We start from the raw sequence: 19,688 nt of genomic DNA on the forward strand, positions 1-19,688 counted from the left end.
CTTCTAATTCTTCCATGGTGAAATGATAATCTGCTAAGTTATCATGCTTACAAATCTGTAGTTTGATTCCTTAAAGCATGGAACCTCCTCATACTTGAAAATCTTCTAGAACTCCAATTTGGTTTTTTAGCCATCTAGAATCTCAGTAGCATGATATTTTTTCTTAAAGCTGTGGAAAGCATGCTCAAGAGTGAAATTACACTATTGAGATTGTTGTATAAAAAGTGAACAGGTTGAAAACGCAGACATTTCAGGAATGCATAGACTGATCTTTCCAATGCTTTGTAAGTATTTAAAATAAGCCTCTAGCCTAGGACATCTCTGGTGCAGGATTCGGGTGGGTAGGCCTGGCATCTGATGGTGGAGCTAGTGGAGAGCAATTTACCCCATTACTGTGATTTTTGTCTGTGGCAAAGCTGTTGCACAGCAAGAAGCTGTTTCTGCTGTTATTCCTGTTCTCTGCCATAGATGCTGACCAGACTCCCACAGGCTCAGCCTCCCAGAGCCTTCCCTGGACATGAGAGCTTGCTTTGGCTGTCAGTAAACCGGTGCCATGGATGTTGGCTAGCAATCCCTCCGGCATATCTGATTTATAAAGGAAATGCTGTAACTCCTCTTGCCAAAGAAATAATGAGATGCAAGATAAGGAACTGAATGACAAACCTTGTTACTAATGTGGTGCATGTTTTGACCCACCCTGGCTAAAACAGGAAAAGTAGGATAAACTACTGAGAGGATACTCAATGTACTGTTCATAAAATTAAATGTGAAGTGTGCCTGCTAGATATCACAGGGAACCTGCTGAACTGTGGTGGCGTCACCTCTACTGTCACAGCTCACCAGTGTCCCTTCTGCCCTGCAACAGGTTGGTACCTCGCATGCATGCATTGCTGTGTGGGATATTGCACAAAAATCCTGAAGTAGGGAATTTACTGGAATGTTTTGCACCCTTTTCAGGCAGCTTTGTCAGTGATAACTTGTGCAAGGCAGGCTCTCCTTCTGCTGATCTGTGCCATTCCCTTTCTCCCCAGGTATGCGGGCAATCTGCTGAGGTGTGATGAATTTTGTGCAATTCTGTAAGCTGTTAACTAAATAAAGCCAAGTTTTCAGTAAAGGTGGTCTTGTGCTGAGTCGTGTTGTCTTCCCCAGTGCTTCAGTCTCCTTCTCCTCCCCTTCCTTAAATGTGTGCAATATGGTAATTGTTGCCATTTCTTTCTTCTCCCCAATATTCTAATGCTATTGTTTTCTCTCCTCCTTTCACACCGTGTTTCTGGCCTGTGGGATGATGGAAAGAGGTGGTGTGTGTTGTGGCTGGGCTGGAGCTGCACCTGTGCAGGCTTGACTGGACGGGCCGGTCGCTGCTGTGTGGCCTGGACCTTGTCCCAATCGCTTTGTTTGAACATCTTCTCCCTGCTTTTCCCACACTACTGGGAGACGTTCAGACGCTTCTCCATTTTTTTTACTTAGTGGAGCTTTTTGTGTCGGCTATGAAGCTCAGTGCTCTAGTATGGTCTTCCTTGTCAAATTTGCCTGAAACCACAGATTTAGAAAACCAGAAAGTTTACAGAAATTTAAAACAATCCCAGAGTTTAACTGAATCCACAACTGAAGGGAATGCACTTTTTCCAAATTCAGTTACTATGGTACTAACATGGTGCTGGTCAGCTCTCCAAATGGTGATCAGTAATAGTTTTTTCATTAGTTTCATGTTCTAAATAATTTTATTGGCATACTGGGCTTTGTGTTGTTCTATTTACTGAATGCTGCACTTGTCCAGCTGCATAAAAGTGTGTATTTATAGGGAAATGGAAAAGGATGAGGGGGGAAATATCTGAGAAGTTATTGTGTTGGTATCCTGCAGCTTACTGTGTTTCATAGATCTTTATACTGAGAGGAGACTAATGTGATGAAGTTTAAAGGAAAATAAAAGCTATTGTCAGATTGTGTCAACTCTCCACATATGCATGTGATAGTTCTCACATATGTAAAGCAATGTGGCAAAAAATGATTGCTACTGAAAAAATGGTATTAAATGGTTGTTATTTTGATACTTGGATACTACTTTTGATACTATTGGAAAACATTCAGCAAAGTTAAAAAGAGAGTTTCTTGTAAAAGAAACAGACTAATAGAACTTAATAAAGGACTAGTAGTCTCTGGATCAATTTTTAACTCAGTAAATATTTTGATACTTCCATTTGCCTTATTCATTAACTTCCTTACGTGAAAGAGCATATTTTTAAAATCTAAAGTTCCACACAAAGTTGAGATACCCTGTTTCTTTTCACCCAATGTCAATTTTGAGAAAGCATATGAAGGGCAGATTGAAAATGTAGTAAGACTGGGTAAAGGAGATTTTTTTGTTACAGGGGGATAGACACAAACTGCAAGAAACCCTAGTAATAATATATCTCTTAATGTCTATGTACAACATGGGAAAATAGTGTTTGTATAGGCAAGTGCAAATCTATTACTTCTTCATGAATTATCACACTAGCAAATATGTATTATTATTATTACTGCAGGGTAAAATTAAACATATGTTTGTGTAAAGACAATGACAGACGTTTTAGAAGAGGATATGCTAACAATCTATTTGAGAAAGCATGACCAATAATGTCTATACAACCTCTAAGACCTGAGTAATCCCAAAACACAGCTTCCACTGCTAGAAAATGAAAGGTCAGTGGTGCGTCCGTGGGCTCTGTTGACAGTACATTACCCATAACCCTCCTGAACAGTCAAAAGTAGTTTGGTAAGAGAAAAAACACTGTTTGTGAACCCTGTTTATTTATATCCTCACCTGCTGGACTTTGATCACCAGAATACAGTGACTTTGGATGACATGAAATTGCCAGAAAAATGTTCTAGGAAACTAAAAAATGCTAACAGTTCTGCTGCTCCAACTTTACAAGTGCTAGTTAGGGAATTCTAGCCGCTCCCAGGAGAGGCTGCAGTCTGGCAAAGGTCCATCCCAGGGCATGCAGGCGTTCAGGCATACTGCAGAGGTGTCTTATGTTCAGAATAGTTGATCCCAAACCCAGAGAATGTTATGAGTTTTGTTAAAATCCTTGTCTTAGCATGGACATGCAAGGGCAGACATGCAAAAAAAGGAGGTGGTGTGTGATGGCAGAGGAAACACTGACCTGTTTATAGTGTGTAAAAACCTCACACATGTAAGAAGTGATTCTTTTTCTATACTATCCTCTAAATGCACTGCAGAGTTCTTACACTTGCCTGCCAAGTAGTGCATGGCTGTGCCAAATCTGAGTGAAAAAAGTAAACAGAAGAAAGTTAAAAGATTCTCATCAAGGCAACGGCCTTCAAACTTACGTTATCTAAATATTCTTATCCTGTTAATGTTAAGTCTCTGCTGCACGACCTGTGTGTACACACAGATGCACATCAGTCTGATACCAGATTTTCTGCTAACATCCACACCAGCTCAAAAGTATTAGAGCTGCCACTGGTCACAGCTGTATACTAATTAACCACTGGTGAAAAAGAATTTTTTTTCCTTTTTTTTCCCCCCAGTGAAGTGGTAAAAGGACATCCATTTTCCTAACTGAAAGCCCATTGTAGCTTTTCTCTATATGCTACTTTATGCCTAAGAAGGCAACAAAAAATACTTAAGGTCTAGGTTAGCAGCAGTTTTCCACCCGCCATGGGCATAACAATTCCAGACATCTCATTCCCGTCGCTGTTGGTAGGCATGAGAAAAAGCAGGGAGTGCTCAGTTAGAGTGAATCAACCCAGCCGGGCTCTGGGAAATGGTCCCCGAGCTGTGCTGAGCTGTGCGGATCAGCCGGTCCCTGCTGGAGCTGCCCGGGAAGAACAGTGGCATACAGAAAATGGCAGAGGCTGCAAGCGAAGGTGATCAGTGCTGAGCTGTCCCGTTCAAGGGATGCCACAACACGAATGTTGTTCGCGGGCTGTGGTCACCACGCTCAGGGCATCAGCGGCCGCGGACGGGAGCCTGCGGATCCGCCCGGAGCAAAGCGCTGGAGGAGGAGGCGCAAGCAGCCCGGGGCAGAGAGAGGGAAACGCTGAAACACGCAGCAATTACAGCTTAGCAGGCATTATTTTACCGCTTTTGAAGATGACAATGAGGTCCCTGGAGTCCACCCTGTCTCCAGATGTTTGTATGGGACACTCCTTTTCTCCCAGTCCTGTCTCCTGCCTTATCTGTGAACATCAGTGTACAAAGACAAGCTGTCCCAGCTATTCAAAATGTGTATTCTGGGCTGACCTGTATTGTCGATGATTGGCAAGGTTGCCTGACACTGTGAGTGCATTCCCAGGGTAATGTAGTTGCTAAATGACAGTTGTTCAGGCTGAATTTATTAAGTGAGTATTGCTGCAAGCAAGCACTTTTGGTGGAGGGAAGCATCAGACTGGATAGTTCAGCTGCTTCTGAAAAGAAGGTTAGGAAAACTACACTTATTCATACCAAAAATAAATTCATTTGGCTTGCCAGAAACTGTCATTTTTACAATTGTTTTGGAGATAAGAGGAAGATTTTGGGCTACCACAAAGCTGTCAAAGCTCTAGAGACCTGCCTGCTTTGCTCCTTACTTCCTATGTCAAAAGAAGGCAGATCATCACAAGGACCACCTTTGATCCTTCAGCAAATACATTTACAGAAGGGGTTTGAAGGTCTTTGCTGGAAAAGCTGTGTTACCTCAGGGGTACAGCACAGGGGTTGGGAGGGGAAGGCCAAAGTGTGGATGGGAAGTCAAGAGTGACACTGGGCAGGAATGGGGCAGAGGGGGGGACACCAAAGCATTCCTTGGGGTGGAACGGGCACCACACGGCACCACCTTCAGATCAGGGTGGCAAGTGAAAAGTTAGAGTGAAAACTTGAAGTAGTTCTTGAATGGGCATCTGAGGGTCCTTTGGAAAAGCACTTCTTGACACCAAGAAATACTAAAGATGAGCACATTGATTCACCAGTTGGAAAGAAGAGAGAAGCCAGGTGAGAAAATCTAGAAACAGGGAGATCCCAAAAACATTCCTTAGCTGGAAAGCAATGGGAGGGAGGAAGAAAGGAAGGGTAGGAGATGAGTTTCAAGAAGCTGACTAATATAGAGATGAAATGAGAGAGAAAGAAATGATGGGCAAACAAGGGGGTATTCTGTACAAGGTACACAAACCAGAACATTTATTCAAGAAATACAGAGGCGTGTAAAATAGAAGATGTGTTTTGTCTATCGGTGATAGTGTGCAGGCAGCTGGATTGGGATACGAGAATTTGGGAATTGGGATACAACGGTTTCTGACTGGAAAGATGAAAAGCAGCGCAAGGTAAGAGAAGTTTCCAAGAAGACTTGACTTAGCTGATGAAAAATGGCATTTCTCATTATTCTTAAACAATAATCACCAAAAGAAAGATTGTCACCTGTTATAAATGATTAGAAGCCAATTCAAAATAAAAGAATTTATTTAGCAATTTTTCCAAAATCCAATTGGAAAGCCACAATAAAATCGGGCAAAATTGATTGAATGTTGGGTGGACAGGGAAATGGCAGCAAAGGTGCCTTCCAACCCTGCCACAAATGCTGGGTTTCAGCGTGCAGTTTTTATACAGTTTATTTGTCCTGAGGCTAAGTCCATTGAAAGTCCAAATGTATTTCTTTATTTCCAAGCAAGGCTTTGAAAGAGTTCCCATAAGCATGAAAAGACGATTCAATAGTTTTGCAGGATTTCTTATTTGGGGTGCTGATTTGATCATCCTCAGGATCCTCCACCAAGACTGATATCAGATGTTGAGCAGCCCTGAAGTGAGGGAGCCCATCCTTGATGAATGGGCCATCTCCATCCAGTCCAGCCCTGCTATTATGTTGCGAATTTTTGAGGTTTCACAGCTTGTACTATAGACTTTGGAATCCCGGAGACACCCTCGAGTGGCTTTTCATAGTCTAAACTTTTGATACAATATTTAATACACGAATTTTATATAGTATATATTTACCACATCACCTATACTGCTTCTATTCCGTTATGCCTTTATACTAGAAGATAAAACAGGCAAGCAAAACAAAAAAAAAAAAAAAAAAAAAAAGAAAAATGCTTAGGACAGTGCAAGGAAAAGAGCATGAAAAATCAAAAACCTAAAGCATTCTGGGCACGAGGACCACCTTGTAGCCAGGGGTCAGGATACCTCTGAGTGCTGCAGGCCAGTCTCTGCCCTTTCTCTCCCTTGGCTGGGTAATCCTTGCGTGTAAATGGGGGCTAAGCCTTGGATTTTTTGGCCATTTGCCTCGTTCCTTGTGCCTCCTGGGATGAGCGACCGCGCCTGGAGGGAGGGCAGGAGCTGCTCCTTTTGCTGGAGGGAGCACACGGCGTCTCCGGACACCATTCCTGCTGTAAGCAGAGGAGGGCCTGTCACCCACAGCCCCTGGCAGTGTGGCTGACCCGGGTGACAGCCCTGCCTTCTGGCAGCCCGTACAGGACACTCCTCTCCTCCTGGAGCAAAGGCAGTGACCACCTCGGCACGGCTGCCAGGGGCACACTGGCTATCCAGCATTAGCTTGGGCATTTGGAGGAATTCTGCCCAGGGAGGCGGCGCAGTCACCGTCCCCGGGGGTGTTTAAGGAAAGGCTCCACGTGGCACTCGGTGCCATGGTCGGGTAGACACGGTGGTGTCCGGTGGCAGGTTGGACTCGATGATCTCGGAGGAGTTTTCCAAGCGAGGGGATTCTGTAACTCCGAGACGAAGGCAGCACGGAGCGCGGCCCCGCCGTTGCCATGGCGGGCGGCTCGGGGGCGGGGCGGCCGTGACGCGTGGCGCGGACCGCGCGGCGATTGGCCGCTGCTCTTGGCGCGCTGGCGCGCGCGTGGCGTGCTTGGCGGGAGGCGGCGGCGGCTGCGGCAGCGCAAGATGGCGGTGGAGCCGCCGCGGGAGGCCGTGTGGCCCGAGGGCGCGGGGGCCGAGGCGGGCTTCGTGCGCGCCGTGCTCTCGCTGCCCGAGAAGCCCGACACCACCGTGCGCTTCTTCGAGCGCGGCGACTACTACACGGTGCACGGCGCGGACGCCCGGCTGGCCGCCCGCGACCTCTTCCGTACCCGCGCCGTCATCCGGCAGCTGGCAGGGGCACCGGGTGCGTGGGGAGCTCCGGAGCGGGCTGAGGGACGGCGGCGGGCGGGGGCCGGCCTCGGGTGGCCGGGGGGAGCGGAGGAAGGAAGGCGGTGGCGGTGGTGGCAGCTGCCCCCGGGAGGCCCGGGCAGCCGGCGCTCCGTTGCCGCGGCCTGCGGGTGTCACGGGATCGCCTCAGAGCGGCGTTCCGCGGGCGGCGGGCGCCCGTCGGGGCGAGCGAGCGGGCCGTGCTGCCCGTGCCTTCCCGCCGCGCCCGGGACGGACGGATGCGGGAAGGGACATGCGGAGGGGAGGCCGTGTGCAGTGTTCGCTCTGGTTCATTAAGGCCTGCAATCGCTGAATGAAGTTCTTTACTTTCGAATGTTTCTGTGTGTTTCCTAAGGTTTTTTTCTTTTCCATCCACCCCGTGCTGCTTTTTGTTTATTGCTTGGTATAAGGTTGTGGGGTTTGCAGAGGTGGGGTGTAAGAGCATCAAGCTAAATTATCTTGTCGGAATACAAACCTTATTATTAGCCTTAGTCTCGAGGAACACAACATTGCAGAGTTTTTGGCTCAAATTTTGCAAAATAAACATCTTTTAATGAGTCAGTTTTTTGAGTGTGTGAGTAGTCGCATCAAAAAGAACACGACATTCTCATATGCTTTTTCCTTTCTATTGTGAGTGATGAACTCATACGTAATAAAAAATTTAAACCCCCTGCTCTCCCCAAAGCTTGATGTGTCTTCGAGACTAGAAACATGCGGCAGTATTATTGTTGTAGTCAATTTAGAAGTCATTTTGCAGGTGTAATCACGTGACTCCCAGCTCCAGTTTTAAACCCTTTAAAGCCTTATCTGCTGTATCCAGCTAAAAGCACAAAACTGCACTTGTTGCTTTCAGGATGATTTCAAAGTGCACATGAACTTCAGCTGCTCCCCACCCCCCACGATTGTATTATGTTGTATCAAGTGAAAGAATAAGAAAAATTGTGTTTTGTTGGACGGTTCTGCCCTGGGGAATTGGACATAAATTAGGAAGAATTAGATTTTTTACCTGGTTCAAAAAATTCTATTTAAAATAAACCCACAAGTTGCTACGGCTGTGGAAGTTTGCTGTTTAACGTCTTTCATTTAAAAGGAGGGAACAGCCTCAAATGTGATTGAGGCATGCTGCTAAAAGAGGGATGTGATAGTCCCTGTTGCTTGGTGTGTCCTCTAGCTCCAGTGTGTCTGACACCGCTCTGAGTTAGTTCCACTTCCCAACCTGGCAGAAAGCTTAATGTACTCGCCTGAACTCCCAGTTTGCTCAGTAGTGGAATTATCTTGTTCTGTGAGTAGGCTGCTGCTGGAGATGGGGAGGTAGAAGTGGTGTTGCTCCCCTGGGCAGCTACGTGGAATTAAGTTTGTTCAGCTGCATCATCTGCTTGCATGTACAGGAGCAGAAACAAGAAAATTGTCAGTTAGGCACTTTCTAAGTTAGGTTTTAATGTAAACTGTTAAAATTTTTTGATGATTGTTGTTTTTACTGGATAAATTATGATAAAAGGGGAATGTCTTGGCACACGTATTGTGTGAGTGTGAATAGAGTGGCAGTCTCTTCTGTCAAGCTGCTTGTCCAGGGAAGAAAAGATGATGTCCAGGAAGAGAACCTGTTGCAGACTTCTAATGTTCATTAGATCAAAATGTGTGAAGTATTAATTAGCAAACCAAGCCAAGGATATTGTGAGAGGGGAAGGGTGAGAGGAACATGTCTCTTTATATATATTAATGTACTGATAAAGTGAAATTAGGAATTGAATATTGCTTTTATTTGGAGAGGGAGTATGCTTTCTTCATTGGTATTAACCACTTGAATGTTGTGGGTTTGTGTTGTTTCATGGAGTCTGTGTTCACTTGTTTGATATTAAGAGAGTGTCTTCTGAAGGCTGTTTTTGTGGATTTTAATTAAAGAAAATGAGAAAACAAGCTTTATGAGCAAATACAGGTATCTCATAATTTTTTTTTTTTTTAGGAGCTCAGAAGCTTGAGAGTGTTGTGCTTAGTAAAATGAACTTTGAATCTTTTGTGAGGGACCTGCTTCTTGTTCGTCATTACAGAGTTGAAGTTTACAAGAACAAAGCAGGGAGCAAATCTGTCAAGGAAAATGACTGGTATTTAGCTTACAAGGTACAATTTTTTACCTTTCTTTATAATTGTGAGATGAAAGGAAAAAAAAACCCATAGCTTTTCCCCATTTGGAGTTTTGGGATTTTAAGGGACTGATGATGAAAAATCACACCTGGTTGTTATATATTGGTTACATAGCTGTTATACATATCACCGTATTTTCTCGTGCTCTAAGGCTGAAAGAGCTTGCTGTGTGACTTTGCCATAGGTTGGGAAATAAAGGAAACCTGAAGTGCTTTCCTCTGTGTAGGTGATATGTAACATTCAAATAGTTTAAAAAATAGAATAACTATGTATTTTATATGAATGGACTGTTCAGTACTGAGTTTTATCAGTTGTTATTTTGAAAGAAAAGAAGAAAGAATGTGGGTACACTCCTTTTAAAAAGTATTTTTCTTTTTCTAAACAGGGTTCTCCAGGAAATCTTGCCCAGTTTGAGGAAGTTCTCTTTGCCAACAATGATATGTCCACAGCCATTGGGGTTGTGGGGGTTAAGCTCTCTGCTGCTGATGGACAGAGAGTAGTCGGAGTGGGCTGTGTCGACACTACACTGAGAAAATTGAGTGTTTGTGAGTTCCCAGATAATGATCAGTTCTCAAACCTTGAAGCTCTACTGGTTCAACTGGGCCCAAAGGAGTGTGTGCTGCCAGGAGGAGAGACTGCAGGAGACATGGGAAAACTGAGACAAGTAAGGGAACCGCTGTGGCTGACACATAAGACCTCTGAAAAGCTCAGTTCTGCTTTTTTAGCCAGGCTCTGATTTGTGGAAAAACAAAGAACCAATATCTTAATTCAAAGGAGTTTTGATTTATGTGTACAAAATGTATTATTTGTTGATTTATTTGCCCTTTAATCAACAAAAGTTCTAAAATCTTGCTTGTCATTCTCTGCAGCCTAGAAGTAAATAAATATCACTTCAGGGTTTCTTCCTATGTAGTCAACATCTGTCCCTTAAATATTGAGATCAGTTGATAACTGTGTGTGCTTGTGAACAACAGGTCATTCAGAGGGGAGGAATCCTGATTACAGACAGGAAGAAAGCAGATTTCACAACAAAAGATATTGTTCAGGATCTCAATCGCTTGTTGAAATCGAAAAAAGAAGAGCAGCTGAATAGTGCAGCACTGCCGGAGATGGAAAAGCAGGTGAGCGATGTTCAAAGTGCCTCTGTCTAAAAAGTGGAGTGGTGTGTGCCCCTGATGTGAGCTGACCTCCTCTACATTCTTGCTCAAGTGTTGAACCGTTCTGCTCAGCTTGGGTCTGTGTCAGAGCTGGATGCCAGGGGTCCTGGAAGAAATGGAGAAAACCATTCCCTTATCTCTAAAACAGAAGGCGTGGTAAGCAAGTAGACTGCAGAAAAGGTACCTTCTGTTCATAATCTATCTAGCCTAAGGACTGAAATACAATACTCTGGTTATTTTGCATGACTGGAAAATTGGTATTTGAAAACAGAGTAATGTTTATGATAATATTTTTGTGTTGTCTTATGGCTTAAGTATATGATTTAGTGCCTGCATGTTTGTTCTTAACTGCAAACAAGAGGCAATTTGTTGAGATAAACAAGTTTTAAAATGCCCTTCACTGCTGATGCTTACTGCAGGTGTTAGGTTCAGAATTATCCTCCCTTAATGTGTCATTTCATAGCAGATTAGAGTTGTTTGAAGTGTGTTGCAGCTGAGCAAGTCAGTCATGCTCCTGCCTCTCTTCTGTGCTGGCACTCAGCAATGCCGTGCAGTGAGTCAGTTCAGATGCTTGTTCTGGCTGAAAACTAAGCCTGAAACCATGTCCTGAGATGATCCAGCATATCTCATTTATCTGCAGTATCACTTGTTTCTGTTCCTGGGCTGGAAACGTCCTGATAACAGCTTTGGAAAGTTGGCAAGGTGTGCAACTTCACATTTTGTTTATCAGATTATGCAGATGTCTCGTGTGTTGTTCTTGCACCTGCCTAGAAAGATGCCGCAGTGCTACAGAGCGTCCCTATGGAAATGAGGTCTTGTCAAACAGGATGAGTCTGTCATAGCCCTGCCAGAATTGACATGGCTCAAAGTCTTCCCCAGCTGTAATTTTCTAGGACCATTTATCAAATCCTCTTGGCTTCAGGAGTGTTTCTAGAACGTGATTTTTTTATTTTTATTTTTTTTTTTAAATCTTCAGGTTGCTGTTTCGTCTTTGTCGGCTGTTATCAAGTTTTTGGAGTTGCTTTCAGATGAGTCTAATTTTGGACAATTTGAACTGACTACTTTTGATCTTAGTCAATATATGGTTCTAGACAATGCAGCTGTTCAAGCCCTCAACCTTTTTCAGGTAAGAAATACATACTTGAGTTAGTGACTTGTTTACAGTGTACCTAATTACTTAGCTGCTTGATAATAAGCCTGACTGCCCAATTGCAATTCCCTGGGTCCTGATTAATGGCGACTTCTGCATTTTAGGTTTGTTCTCAGCTACTCTCCTGCAATGTGTGTTTTAAACATCTAGATACTCTTAACCACCTTTTTAATTTTTGTTTCTTGTTAATTTATTTTAAATGTAGAAGGGGAGAGAGGATTGTCAAAGAGGTGGGAAGTGGCCACAGTAGTGCTGTTCTTGGGAAAAGAATACAAACCTGAGTTAAATGGCATTAGTGGAACAAGTAACACATGGCAGAAGCAGTGCCAGTGGTGTCAGGAAGGGAGGGCTGAATAGGACAGTGAATAGGACAGTACTTGAGAACATTCTGAAAGCACCATGTCATGCTAACTGTCATGTTTTGATGTCAGTTTTACCTTTTTTACACGTTTTCTACAAATCCAGACAGGTTGGCAGACTCCTTCACACCTCCTGCCAAGTCTGCTTTTCTGCTTTGCCCGTTTCTATCGTTACAGCAAAATGTGGACTCAAAGTGGTGTGTTGTATCAGCTTTTCTCCTCTATTACCAGATTAATAAATTCCTGCTTTATCATCTTTGCTTGGACCTAATCTGCTTACCTTTCAGATTTATAGGAAGAAATCACAGATTATGGCCCCTGTTTAATTTGGAGGAATTTCTGCTGGAAAACAAAGCATAAATTCGTCATCTGAGCTGGTTAGCCCTGAAGAGAGGTGTTCTGGATTTTTAATTTTTTTTTTTTTAAATTTCCTATTGCTGAGTGCCTCTCTAGGGAATGATGCAAAAATTACATTTCTTCTCAAGCTGTATGGAGAGTGTTCTAGGAAGTTCTGTTTTAGCTAGATTCCTTTACAAGTCCTTGCAGGTGTTCAGTGTTTTGAACACTGCTGTGTCTGTCTTCAGGGTCTGTTGTGAGCCTTGGAACAAAAGTTTTACCTTGTAAAGGTTTTACCATGCCTGCGTGGTAGGATGTGTGTGTTGAGGTATTTGGAAGCAGTAAAGCAAAGGTAGACTGTTTTGTAATTTGAGTTGCTCTGTGAGGTGTGCAGGTAAAATTCTTAAGTGCAGCAGATGCAGTTGGTTATGTGGAATGTACCTTGAACATTGGACGTGCTGAAGTAGGTAATTTGTGTATAATATATGTTTGCACTCTCTGACACTTCCTTAAATTCAGAAGTTTGTAGTACATAGTACTGCCCAGAACTCTGAAAATAGGCCCATACACTTTCTATATTAGATCCTCCAGGGGCTGAAGGTGTCAGTATTCCTTCTCACAGCATTCATTTCCTGTTGTTGTGATTCTAGTTCTGCGTACGGGAGCATCCCCACCTGCTCCTGGTTGAATGCTTGCCTGCTGCTTTAATTGCAGCTTTTCTTGTGTAGAGAGGGTTGAGATTTTAATTTCAAAGTCAAGAGTTGAAACAAGCTTGTTTGTTCAGTATTAACCAAATTTTTTCTTCGTAGCTGTTTGTGCGAAAACCAAACCACAACAAAAATGCCCAAAAGGCTGTCTGGAGTCCAGCTAATATTAAACCTGAATTATAGGTAATGAACTATAATTTGAACAGAGCTAAGTTTAGAGGTGTTTATAGCACTGCAGAGATGAGCTCCCCAGATCTTCTGGGGAAGCTTGAGAGAATTCAAGTAACTGCTTTACCCCATTCTGTTGTGTCATTTCCTCTCCCAGCAAGCCCCAGAGTTCTCAAACTAAATCCCTTGAACACAAAACCTATTTCTTGCTGGTTTTTTGTGATGGACAGGATCCCTATTTTTTGACCTTAAGACAAGCAAACTAGCAAATATGTAGATATATTTCCACTTGTGCAACCCAAGGTGCAAACTGTCCCATGACTTACAGCTTTGCTGTTCAGTCAGGATTGGTTCCAAAGTAGACAAACCTATTCCTTGCTTGCCATATTCCAAGGGACCAGAGTGTAAGTACTTTAATGCTGCACTGTTTCATTCACCATTCTTTGTGGGTGCAAAGTTTAATGGAAAAAACCCATGTTCCTATATAGCTGTGTGTCATTCAGTGGGTGTCACTAAACTTCACTATTTTTTTTTCTTTTTCGTTTTCCTTCATCTGGTTTTTTTTCATTCTTTACAGAGTTCTGTGGAAAATGCTAATACTGCACAGTCTCTAGCTGGTTTACTGAATAAATGCAGAACCCCTCAAGGTCAAAGACTAGTTAATCAGTGGATCAAACAACCACTTATGGACAAGACCAGAATTGAAGAAAGGTAACGATATTTTGTGTTTAATGGACTTAAACACGTTAGTAACTAACTATTTTATATGAGGCACTTTCTTTTTAAGCATAGAATTCTACAGCTGAGAAATAGTCGTGGTTGATGTCTTTTGTGTGCTATGCTGTAATGCATTGCAGTTAGAGCAGAATATATTTTTCCTTGAGATGCAAATTGACAGGTTACTGTGAAATTAAATGTTTTGTGCAATTATACATTTTAGGGAGGAGGTACAATATGTTTAGATGATCTGAATGATGTGCTGCAGGCTAAGGCTGTGCAGCAGCCACTTACTGACTGTTCATATGTAAGTGCTCAATCTGTATAATAATAGTTTTGATGTAATTTCAAGTTTACTAGTTTATAAGAAAAAAAGCAAGAAAACATCCAAACAGTTAAGCAGTTGTGACATCTTCCTGGTCCCAGAAGAAAGCTAATTTATGTTGCAGTAGGTCACTCTAATCATGCCTAGATAATGTGGGGGCTTTTTCTTTTCTTGCCCTTTGATCCTGCCCTCTGTCACCATGTGGCTGCCCTGCCAGTAGATAACAGTATCAGTTGATAAGAAGCCTTGGAGAATCTGGTAAGTCTCTGCTGAGAATGTACAGATAATTCTCAGTCCTTCAGAAAGGCAAACTGCAAAGGCTGTGTTCCTACTGTGTCTGTCTTGAGTATGTTCACCATGCAAATACAATTTACACATTTTTTAAACCACTCTAAATATAGCTGTATTCTTTACGATTTAAAACAAAGTTCCATGCAACTCTAGCAATCAGCAGGCTAATGCATTACAAAATGTGTATTGAAGTGTATCTTCATGAAGCAGTAGAGGCTGGAAAATTGAATTAACTTTGATAGATTCTCTGAAGCTCATATTTCAGATAAGGCATTGCAAGATATGTCTGTATATGCTGTTGGGGACAGATCCCTACTACCAAAAAAAGAAATCTTGGCTTGGGCATGCAGATATTTAAATAAGTTATGCAAAGAGTAGTTGTGGTTTAAGTCCAGCTGGCAGCTAAGCACAGAGCTGCCTGCTCACCTCCCTGGTGGAATGGGGAGGAGAGACAAAATCCAAAACACAGCACTGTACCAGCTACTGAGAAAAAATAAACTCTATCCCAGCCAAAACCAGGATGTTAGTTTTCTCTCTAGATTTCTGGAGACTGAATTACTCTGCTTCTCTTCAACAAGTTTTTCTGCTTTTCCTAATAATTTGCAGAATAGTGTGTAGTAACTTGATCAGAGCCCACTTAGAAATATTGTTGATGTGACACTGAAATACTTGTTCCCAGGTTTATTGAAAGCTGTATCTTACTCTTGCATGTGTTACAAAAGCTTTCATTGTTAGTTCTTGACGAAGGATCCAAGATCATCTGGGTCTGTCAGGTTTGGATCCTAAGATTTGAGCCAAATTTAATTTTATGATGATTGTGTTGTTTTTAAAATTTTGAAAGATAAAATTTCTAATGTTTACTTTGAAATAAGAAAATTACAAGATGGGAATTCTGACTTTTGGGTGACAAGTTTGCTTATTACTGTACATCAGAAATCTTCTGAGTTTGGAAGAGGCAGTGTTTTCTTTATAAAACTGGGGTTGAGTTGTAGGCAGGAAATGTAACTTGACCTGCTTTGTAGAGTTACTGTCACCTCTGTGTTTTGTGTAGTGATTCTGTGTGGCTAATGTTTGCTGCATGTAGGAAAAGGCATATTTAAAGGAGGAGAGTAATTAAATGGAGTTAAGCTCTTAGTGAAGCTGGTAAAGGTCGGTATATCCAAGTGTTATGAATTAGAAAGAAGTCCACTGATCACCTCCTGTATCCTGCCCAGCTGCAGAGTCCTTGGAGCTGCATTTTGTTAAAAGTGCTTTGCTTTAACCTCTACTAATGGGCACTGAAATACCATAGAGACTTTTATTTTCACTTTATTCTGCTACATTCTGTCTGAATGCATCTTCTCTGAGATAAAAGCAGTGTAATTTACTTGTAAGCTTCATCTTCCCAAACTTCATGCTTTTCAAAGGATGTAGGACTGTTCTTTTTTTAATCCCAGGGAACAAGTATGATAAGAGAAGCTGTAAGTTGGGCTGGTGAGATGTACTGACAGTTTCAAATATCTTTTGAAAGATAATGCATGTGCCAAGTTGTTTTATGAAGACTTTACAGTATATTGTGGCTGTTTCAAAGATTGCAAACCACAGTTTAGAACAGTTTAGGTGTCTTGAGAAGGAAATACCTGGACTGTTGTTCTTTTACATCTCCTTTGTCGTCAAGGGGTGCTACTGATTGTTAGCTTGAGGTGTGCTGTGTTGAGAGACCCATTTAACACTAACCAGGGCAGAACTCCTCAAAACAAGCAGAGCTGGCTAAGCTGGACCGATGTTCAGTGGCTGTTTTGAAGGAAGCCTCTTGTTTTGCTTTTACAGGAGGTATTTGACTTAACTGTTGTTCCAGTAGCGTCAAATTGGCATCTGAAAGTTCTGCTTTTTTCTTTCACAAGTTAGACTGTTGTAACCCTCTGCTAAGACCTGCAGGTGGTGCAAGTCATCTTTTGGAGATAAAGGAAACCGCTTCTTTCAGTAGTTTGTAATCTGCAGTGTGTTGTTAACCTGTGTGGATAAATGGAACACAGAGTTGCATCAGCAGTCCATATTGATACAGTAACAGAACAAATTAAAGTGCATGGTGCACATACTTCAGATAAAATTAAGTTTACTGACAGGAGCAGCTCCCCGATGGGAACTGAGAAAACAGAGGCTCCTGATAGCTGCCTATCTTGGGGTTCTGCCAGTACGGGCTGGTGTTCCTTGATTAAAAAAATAATTGTCAGTCATAAGTGTACACAATACAGACCTGTTTCTCCTTTGTGGTGTGTTCAGAAGGCAAGTACATGAGGTTCTTGCTCCTTGTCTTACAGTCAGCATATTTGAAATTAAAATGTAGTCACAGAGCCAGCATGTGCAAATACAAATATTAATTGCATAACCAAACTGACTGCAATACAGCAGGCAGCTTCAATATGTCCTGTTTATTTTTCAGGTACTGGAAAGTCTGAAAAATGTGGCACGGTGTAAAATAGTGCTTGTTCTGTTATGTCCTGAGAAGAGAGTTCATGCCAAATGTGTTTAATTTTTTTCTGTGTTTGGGATAAACTCTATCTGACATTTATACATGCCATAAATAAAATATTCTGGCTCACCTTTTTAGTCCTTTATGTATACTATGGTTGAACCTCTTATGTGCCTGTGTCCCATGGTGGAAGAGATGCAGGGGTCTCAGAGGAGTTAAAAGCTGTACTCAAACATCATTAATCCAAGCCTATTTTGAGCTTTTGTCCTGTGTTTCTAAATACCATGCTGCATGGAGGCCACATTGTAGAAACAAATCCTGTCTCTGGCTGAGTCAGGAAGTCATAGATTTGGGAAGCTTGAGGTGAATAAATGGCTAGAAGGATAAAACTTATGAGTTTGTAGAACATTTTCATGCATCATGATTATTAAAGTAGCAGTTTGTTTAAGAAATGAAGAAAACCCAACCCTAACTTGCTGCCTTGAGACAAGAAGAGGAAGCATAATCAAAGGCCCTGGCTCTCTTGGAGCAGCTTGGGTGAGGCGTGAGGATGGTCAAGCTCCGGATTGTGTGCTCAGAGAGGTGGAGGGATCTCTGTTCTTGCTCAGTGTTTGGCTGAAGTTAGCCTTGTTTTGAGCAAGGGCTGTAACCAGTGTTCCAATGTGAATTGTTCTGCAGTAGGTTTTTGTAGCCCTGGTTTGTGCCTGAGATGTTTTGGTTTTCTGAAATTCTTTTCCCAGGGAATTTTCTGTAAACAAGGGACATGTTTTTGTAACTAACTTTGTTTACGTTCTTTTCCTAGGAGGGACTTCTTGATGTCCCTCTGGTCTGACCAATGTGATTGAAGAGGTTTGTCTTTGTTTCACCAATCTAATTCATCTGTGTAGAATAGTATATAAGGGAGACCCATCCCAAAAATAAAGGAGTCATTTTCAGCCTTCTGAAGTCGGAGGCTTGTGGTGTTGTGGTGTACGACAGCATCAAGTTTTCACTACTTCTGTGTTCTTTTCTAACCTGCAGCTGTCCCTGTAAAGGGTTGCAGATGGGCTTTGTTGCTTTTGTCATTCTGGTTAGCAGCTCTGTGAAGACCTTCAGTGCTTTTCTGAGTACAGGTCAGGACCCCTCTCCACAGCCACAGACTGATTCCAGGCAGCTGAATTAGTAGTGTGTGGTGGCCTGTATCCTCATTAAGGGAGGGGAGGATGTGACCAGCTGGGAGGTTTGTTAAATTACCTCTTTTAAAATGCATTTTAGGCACTGGAAGTGCTCCTGATGCCTCTAGGGAAGCTTCTGAAATACAGGTTTGATCTGAACAGATTTGAAGACAGAAATGTGATTTCTTATTGTCATGGAGATAATGATGCAATAAATATTTCCCATGAAAGAAGTTGTCATTCCAGTGACATGAAAATGGTGTTGGCTTCCAGTAAGCTTCTAGAAATGTTAGAAAAAGGTCACCTCTGTCATTCCAAAAGTTACCATCACTAAGTTCCCTAGGGAAATGTTTGGAGCTTGAAGCTCTCAATGCTTCTTTAACCCTCATCACCTATTTACTTCACCTCTTTACTGTTTTCAAAACTACTGATTTACTTCTATTTTCATTTGAGTTTGCTTGTAAAACTGAGGTTGACATTGAGTGCTGTCTAGAGACAGTAAACGAGCTCTGCTAGTCAAGCACACATCACACAGGCCGTGTTTCTAGGAAGGAATTGCCATCAAAATCCCAGGCACTCAAAACCTATTCAAAGGCTTAGATTGTTGTGTTGCAAAACATGGTGCAACACGTTATTTTTAGTTTTCTTGTCTGAGGAGCTGAAAAAATTACTCCTTTCATGACACCTTCAGGTGTGGGAAAGACAATGTATGTGTTTGTATTCTGCATGTTATCCAGATCGTTTGTCTTCTGGGTCGGGGATCAACCATCAGTGTTGCAAATATGTAAATTACAGGTGGCATTGAGTGGTGCACCGCTGGAGCAGGTAGTCATAGTATCTCCTCGTTGATACTTCCAGCTCGCCCACTTCTTCCTGACAAGTCCTCACTTGGTGCAAAAGAAATAGAAGGATTAAGCTTTTAGTCATTTCTTTTGTGTCTGAATTTTGAGACACAACAGAAATGAAAGTTAAACTAAAATTTGATTGAAATGTCAAATTGGTTCTCAGACTTGTAAGACAAGATGAAACTGCTGTTTATTTAGGGAAATGTGAATCTGTAGCTGCCATACTGTTCTTTGGCTCTCATCCTGCCGAAATGAGGTGGATGGCACTTACTGCTGTAGTTAAATTTTGCTTAGAATCTGTGTTTAAGTATTCAGGACTGTATGAAAACTTACTATGCACAGGTGCAAAAGTCTCAGGTTTGTAACAGTTTCTTTGGTAGTGACCCTTTTTGAACATTGGATGCAGGAGTATGGTGCATTTTCTGTGAAAAAACAGTGATCACATTATTGTTTCTGCTTTAATTTATGTCCAAAAACATTAGAAAGGTGGCACGTTAGGACACTGCAGTGGAAGCTCTTGGCAAGAAAATTTTGTCTTGACTTGTAATTTAATTTCATTTATCATGTATGAGGATTGTAAGAGTCTTTAATGTTTTGTTGACATACAGTTTTGAGCTTCTTCATTATAGAATGAATGCAAATGAAGAAATATTTGTTTTTTGAAGGCTAAGAAATAGAACTTGTTCAGTACGCTCCTAGTTTGCACAAGATTAAAGAAATGCACAGGTTAGCAATTTAAAAGAGTATTAATGTTGATGGAGT

The 19,688-nt window shown here is 42.1% G+C and overlaps 1 protein-coding gene across 1 annotated transcript in view; it reads left to right on the forward strand.

Moving 5' to 3' along the window:
- The first annotated feature begins 6,880 nt into the window (after positions 1-6,880).
- MSH2 (mutS homolog 2) overlaps positions 6,881-19,688 on the forward strand; it is a 45,182-nt gene continuing 32,374 nt past the window's right edge. The window contains exons 1-6 of the mRNA XM_066316337.1: positions 6,881-7,100; positions 9,087-9,241; positions 9,651-9,929; positions 10,240-10,386; positions 11,399-11,548; positions 13,720-13,853. Of these exons, the coding sequence (XP_066172434.1) occupies positions 6,881-7,100; positions 9,087-9,241; positions 9,651-9,929; positions 10,240-10,386; positions 11,399-11,548; positions 13,720-13,853 (1,085 nt within the window). The remainder of the gene's footprint in view (positions 7,101-9,086; positions 9,242-9,650; positions 9,930-10,239; positions 10,387-11,398; positions 11,549-13,719; positions 13,854-19,688) is intronic.

The sequence above is a fragment of the Sylvia atricapilla genome, chromosome 3, assembly GCF_009819655.1.
Source record: "Sylvia atricapilla isolate bSylAtr1 chromosome 3, bSylAtr1.pri, whole genome shotgun sequence".
NCBI lineage: Eukaryota > Metazoa > Chordata > Aves > Passeriformes > Sylviidae > Sylvia > Sylvia atricapilla.